We start from the raw sequence: 6,900 nt of genomic DNA on the forward strand, positions 1-6,900 counted from the left end.
TTGTAAATTCTACTCTATTCCATTCTATTCCCTCTTCTCTATATTCGATATGTCCTACGTTCTATTTTAAATTGTAAACAGTAAAATCTATTCTATTTTTAATATTCCGTATTTTCTATTCTATTCTAAATTGTAAATTCTATTGCATTCTCTTCGATTCTCGTAAATTGCAAATTCCGTTCCATTCCCTCTTCTCTATATTCTATATTCCGTTCCCCCCCATTTCCCCTTCCCCCCACCCTCCAGTAAAATAAGGCCATAAAACCAGGCACCCCTCACTAAGCACAATCTCCCTGCTTAACAACCGAAACCCTGATTCCCAATTGTCGTCGTAAGTCGAGGAGCAGCTGCACGCAAAGCTTTCCCTTTCCCTGGATTCCACCTGCTGCTTTGCACAATCCCGCCTTCCTCCCTGCCAGGCCCTCGTTCACGCCCGAGAAAAGCGGAAAACACGTTGGTTCGTGGGGCTGCCAACGAGTGCCCGCTTTTCCGGTTTTAAGGACAGCTCCACGCCCAGAAAGCTGGACGCAAACGTTGCCAGCGAGGTGACTTTCTTGGCAAAGGAATTTTAATTTGGCAGGCGGAGAAAAGGGCAGGGCGAGGTTTCTCAGAGCGAAGACGCACCTGTCGGGGGAGAAAAAAAACAGAGCGAAGAGGGATTAGATAAAGGCAAAAGTTCCCCTCGCACAGATCTGCCAGCCGTTCCCGACTCTAGGGGGCGATGCTCGTCTCCGTTTCAAAGCCGGAGAGCCAGCGCTGTCCGAAGACGTCTCCGGGGTCACGTGGCCGGCGTGACTCAACTCCCGAAGCCGCACGGAACGCTGTTCCCTTCCCACCAAAGGTGGCTCCTATTTTTCTACTCGCATTTTTTAACGTGCTTTCGAACTGCTCGGTTGGCGGAAGCTGGGACGAGTCACGGGAGCTCACTCCGTTATGCGGCGCTGGGGGTTCGAACCACTGAACGGGCCGGCTTCTCTGATCGACAAGCTTAGCTAGGGAGTCCCTCGACCAGGTTGAGCATCACTAAAGCCAAGGTTCAGCTTTCTCTTTCGGAACCGCGCAGGCTCAGAGGATCCTGGGCTGTTTTCTACCTTCCCGATGCCAATTCCTTGCCGTTGTTCCGAGATAGACTTCTCCCGAAGCTGGAGGCTCTAAGATGGTTCTTTGGTGGCTAAAGAGTCCAGCTGGATCTCTCTCTTTTTTTTCCCCTCCCCTGGGTTCCTGCCAGGCGATTCCTCCCTCGCCCTTCTCATACTTCTCGGTGTGAGTGTGTCAGGAAGGATTTCCTGGTTGGTGAGACGGCGGAACTGACTGCCACATGAAGTGGCGGATCGGCTGTCAAATCAGCGGATCAGGCAGCCACGTGTAGGGAGTTTCTTTCCAAAAATGAAGGCTGGACGGACAGATGTCGGCGATGCCCTATCAGATTTTATTCAGTGATTTATTTCATTTGATCTTCTGCCACCTCGTCCTTTCCTCCTCCCTCAGTGAACGGACATTCCTTTTTCAATTGTGGCCGTAAGCCGAGGACTCCCTGTGTCCTTGAACAACGCAGGGATTAAACCCCAGTTAAACAGATGTGCCTGGCATCTTCCCCCAAGATAGATCCCAAAGAAACCCCATATGTTGGCTTAAATCGAGAGAGGGACTTACTTACAGAGTCGGAAGGGACCTTGTAGGTCATCTAGTCCAACCCCACCTTGTCCACCCTACAACCTGAGGCAAATTCCGCTTTGCAAGGTGGAGTTTTAGAGCAGGAGACCAGTCAATGGTGGCTTATAGAGCCGAGGTGGTGCAGTGGTTAGGGTGCAGTACTGCAGGCCACTTCAGCTGACTGTTTATCTGCAGTTCGGCGGTTCAAATCTCACTGGCTCAAGGTTGACTCAGCCTTCCATCCTTCCGAGGTGGGTAAAATGAGGACCCAGATTGTTGTTGGGGGCGATATGCTGACTCTGTAAACCGCTTAGAGAGGGCTGAAAGCCCCATGAAGCGGTATATAAGTCTAACTGCTATTGCTATTGCTATTATTCCATAAACTAGGATTAGGGAATTCATTTGCTGATGAATTGACCATCTCTTCTTCTTAATGTCGCATCCATGAAAGACATCCGTCCTGGATGTGTGGCTTGCAATAGAATTAGGTAAAAGTAAAGGCTCCTCTCGCACATATGTGCTAGTCGTTCCCGACTCTAGGGGGCGATACTCATCTCTGTTTCAAAGCCGAAGAGCCAGCGCTGTCCGAAGACGTCTCTGGGGTCATGTGGCCGGCATGACTCAACTCCCGAAGCCGCACGGAACGCTGTTCCCTTCCCACCAAAGGTGGTTCCTATTTTTCTACTCGCATTTTTTTACCTGCTTTCGAACTGCTAGGTTGGCAGAAGCTGGACAAGTCACGGGAGCTCACGCCGTTAGGTGGCGCTGGGGATTCGAACCGCCAACTTTCTATCGACCTTTCCGATCGACAAGTTCAGCCTCTTTGCCCCTGAGCCGCCTTGGCAATAGGATAAAAAAAAATGCAGAAAAATCACCCCCCCCCCCAAAATGACGTAAAACCATCGCTGATAAGAAGGAAGAAGGGATGGAGAGGAGGAAGGAAGGGAAGTAGAGAAGGAAGGGAGGGAGAAAAGAAAAGAAAGAGAAAACAAGGTGGTGTCTTAGCAGGTGCGAAGGATGGTAAACAAAGCATTTTAAACTATACCTTATAACCTTCCAAATGGAATAATAATAATATAAGAATGGCAAAGAAAAAGAACAATTATGTGAATGTATATCTATAATCTGTACGTAAGAGATTAAACGACAGTAAAAATATAAAGCATAATATAGGTAGATAATATTTGGTCATAAGTAGCTAAGTTTAAATAAATAAGAAATGTACATAAAAATGGATAACGAATAAGGAGATTATGAACGCAAGATAGAAATGTATAGAAAACTGCAAAGAAACCAATTCGGAACTGCGGTATGATATACAATGGAACTTATCGTTCCTATGTTGTTTTTAAGTTATGTGTTTGCTTTTGTTGATGTGTTTAAAATAAAAATTTATTAAAAATGAAAAAACAAAAAATTATCGCTGATAATGGCTTAACTTGGGGGAAAACAGCCTCGTTGTAGTTAATATTAACTCCCTCCGCGCCAGGATTTTCCCCCGTGAAAATAATCATATTATCTCCAAATAATTTTGCCGGTGGGGCTGGCGGGAATGGGTTCCCCCTTATCCCCTGCGCCGTTCGGGCGATAGTCTTCGCGATAAATGTTTGATTTCGGGCCGAAGTAAATGCTTTTTTAAAAAATTATTATTATTTCAAGATCAAGATTGTGAAAAGCCGCTCCACCCGTTGCCTCTCCTTCCCGCTGACGGTCACCACTTTCCTGGCCTCGGCCAGCTGGACGTTTTATGGACTCCTTCTAGATGATCTATATATCGCGGTTAGTATCTGGCCAGGTTTTGGGGAGCGGAGGGGGGGGGAGCTGAATTTGGCTGAAATAGACCTGGGTTTCAGGGCGGAGGGGGGAGGGCAAGCAGGGAGGGACGGTGGTCTTTTGACAGGTTTTTCTGCTTATGCTGCACGCCCGTTTTCTTCTTGGAGGGAAGAGAAGTATTTGTAGCTGGGGATTGAACTGCAGCACTGATGACGTTCCCTAGTTGGGTTATGAAACGTCTGCAAGAAAACCACCAAGCTCAGAGAGCACCAAGGGTCCCAAAATTTCCTCCTCCTTCTTCTTCCTCTCCTTTCCTCTTCCCCTTCTCTCCCTCCATCACCTCTCCCCCTTCTTTCTTTCTTTCTTTCTTTCTTTCTTTCTTTTTCTTCTTCTTTTTCTCTTCCTCCATCACCTCTCCCCCTTTTTCTTTCTTTCTTTCTTTCTTTCTTCCTCCTCTATCACCTCTCCCCTTTCTTTCTTTCTTTTTTCTTCTTCTTCTTTTTCTCTTCCTCCATCACCTCTCCCCTTTCTTTCTTTTTCTTTCTTTCTTCTTCTTCTCTTCCTCCATCACCTCTCCCCCTTCTTTCTTTCTTTCTTTCTTTTTCTTCTTCCTCTTCTTCTTCCTTTTTCTCTTCCTCTCCTTTCCTCTTCCCTTACCCTTCCTCCACCACCTCCCCTTTCTTTCTTTCTTTCTTTCTTTCTTTCTTTCTTTCTTTCTTTCTTCCTTCTTCTCCTTCTCCTTTTTCTCTTCCTCTCCTTTCCTCTTCCCTTACCCTTCCTCCACCACCTCCCCTTTCTTTCTTTCTTTCTTTCTTTCTTTCTTTCTTTCTTTCTTTCTTTCTTTCTTTCTTCTTCTTCCTTTTTCTCCTCCTCTCCTTTCCTCTTCCCCTACTTTTCCTCCATCCCTCTCCTCCTCCTTCCTCCTCCTTTCCTCCATTCTTCCTCCTGCTGTTATCATCATCATCATCACCACCTCATTCCTCCTTCGTTCTAGTCTTCTCTTTCTTTCTCCTCTTCCTTCCTCTCTTTTCCCCCTCCCTCCTCCTGCTGACACCATCTTCATCTCCTTCCCCCCTCCATTTTTTCTTCTTCTGTTTCCTCCCCCTCCTCCCTGCAAAACCCATCCCCTTCGATCGCTGATGATGTTACCTAGTTGGGTCACGAAATGTCTGCAAGAAACCCACCAAGCTCAGAGAGCACCAAGGACCCCCTCAGTCCTCCTCCTCCCCTTCCTCTTCTCTTCTTCCTCCTTTTCCTCCTCCTCCTTCTCTTTGCAAGCCCCACCTCCTTCTAGCACTGATGATGTTACCTAGTTGGGTCACGAAACGCCTGCAGGAAATCAATCCAGCTCAGAGGACCGCAGAGTCCTCCTCTTTCTCCTTCTCCTCCTTCTTCCCTTATCTTCTCCAACTTATCTCCTCCTACACGCCCAATCCCCCCACTTCCTCCATCCCTGATGACGTTCCCTAGTTGGCTCGTGAGATGTCTGCGAATGAATCTCCCACACTTGCACACACACACACACACACACACAAGGACCCCACAATTCTCTTTCTTCCTCTTTCCAGATTCCCAATGTGCCGGGCATCGCAACCAGTCTCGTACGTTTTTGGCTCTTCTGGCGTTTTCCCGCCGAGCAGGACAAAAGTTACAAACTGCTCCTCACCTGAAGACGTGTGGGGAGGGGGGGCGGGCAGGAAGCAGAGAAGACCCTCCCTCCCAGAGCCCCCCCGGGGGAGGAGAGAAAGACCCTGAAATCAGAACATGTGCAGATGCTGGATTCACCCGCCTCGCCTGGCGCAACTGTCCATGCATTTCCACCTGGAAGGACCATGCTGGATTCCCGTGTGTTTTTGCAGCGGGAGTGTGGGGGGGGGCGTGAGAAATCCCCCGCCCCCCCTGGGTCAAAACAGATACCGGAAGAAGAGGGACAAGAATCCCACGCTGGCCTCTTCAAAAGGCCTTTGCAGACCTCCGAGTCTTGGGGAACGTAGAAGGGGCTTCCCCATCTCGTTTCGAAGATGGAGCTTCCGAAATTTTTCTTCCCAATCTTTCCCTCGCTCTTCCGAGGACTTTATTGCCAAAGCGGCAGGCTTGCCCCGTTGCCTTATCCGTCCACCAGAAGTGCCTTTTCTTTAAAAAATTAAAAAAAAAAACTAGCCAATAACCAGGGTATTTATTTATAGGGAGGGGGGAAATGTCCGGACCATATGTAATTTCTAATGTTGGATTTTCCTCCTTCCCAGAGGGAGCCCCCTTGTGGAGGGCTGTGAAGCCGTTACCGTGGCAACTCCACTGCGCTGTACAGTAGAAGTCATTTTACAGCAGTACGGTAGAAGCCATTTTAAGACACAACAGGCTACATCTTAACACACACCGAGGGGTGTTAGGGGTGTCTTACCCCCCCCCCCCAGTATTTTATATATATATATGTGTGTGTGTGGTGTGTGTGTGTGTGTGTGTGTGTATATATGTATGTGTATATATCTGTATATATATATGTGTATATGTGTGTATATATATATATATGTGTGTGTGTGTGTGTGTATGTATGTGTATGTATGTGTATGTATGTATGTATATATATATATATATATATATATATATATATATATATATATATATATATATATATATATATATATATATATATATATATATATATATATATATATTAAAGTCACAACCCCTGGTATGCCCAAGTGTGGGAGGAAGGAGAGCTAAATAGCTTGAAATAGATCTATACTAGTCTTCCTTTATTTATTTATCAGCACAAATAAAAACACACATATATATATATTCTTCCCCTCTTCCTTTGCCACCAGCTCCTCTTTCCATTTTTTAAAATTTGATTCCAAAGATTAAAATCCAAAAGAAAAAAAAATCAGAGACAAAACAAGATTTTTTAAAAAAAGGTGAATTGAAAAGGACGAAACGCCTTTTTTCTAAAAAATAAATATTATTATTTAAATAATATGTATGTATGTATGTATATTTATATATATATATAAATACACACACACACACAAACACACACACACACACATATATATATATATATATATATACATATATATACATATATATATATATATTCTAAAAAACAATAATTCCCCCACTCCCCTACTGCAGCCAGTTCCTCTTTCCATTTTTTTAAAAAAAAATTGATTCCAAAGATTAAAATCCGAAAGGAAAAAGGAAATCGGAGACAAAACCAGCAGATGAAAAACGCCGTGAATGGAAAAGGACGAAATGCCTTTAAAGAAAAAAAGAAAATTCTTCCACTCCCCATTTACAACTGCCTCCTTTTTCCTTTCTTTTTGATTCCAAAGTTTAAAAGATGAAATCCAAAAGAAAAAAAAATGAGGAACAAGAGTAAAAAGTATTCTTTTTACAAGAGTAAAAAAAAAAAAGTGAATTCAAAAGGACAAAAATGCCATATATATATGGCATACACACACACACACACACACA

The 6,900-nt window shown here is 44.8% G+C and overlaps 1 protein-coding gene across 1 annotated transcript in view; it reads left to right on the plus strand.

Annotated features, from left to right (window-relative positions):
- SLC50A1 (solute carrier family 50 member 1) overlaps positions 1–5,585 on the plus strand; it is a 13,396-nt gene extending 7,811 nt beyond the window's left edge. Inside the window, exons 5-6 of the mRNA XM_087705122.1 lie at positions 3,313–3,432; positions 4,995–5,585. Of these exons, the coding sequence (XP_087561248.1) occupies positions 3,313–3,432; positions 4,995–5,096 (222 nt within the window). The 3' untranslated portion in view covers positions 5,097–5,585. The remainder of the gene's footprint in view (positions 1–3,312; positions 3,433–4,994) is intronic.
- Positions 5,586–6,900: the final 1,315 nt, after the last annotated feature.

The sequence above is a fragment of the Thamnophis sirtalis genome, unplaced genomic scaffold (assembly GCF_051295495.1).
Source record: "Thamnophis sirtalis isolate CommonGarterSnake01/CBP01778 unplaced genomic scaffold, rThaSir2_p1.2 scaffold_2, whole genome shotgun sequence".
Lineage (NCBI taxonomy): Eukaryota > Metazoa > Chordata > Lepidosauria > Squamata > Natricidae > Thamnophis > Thamnophis sirtalis.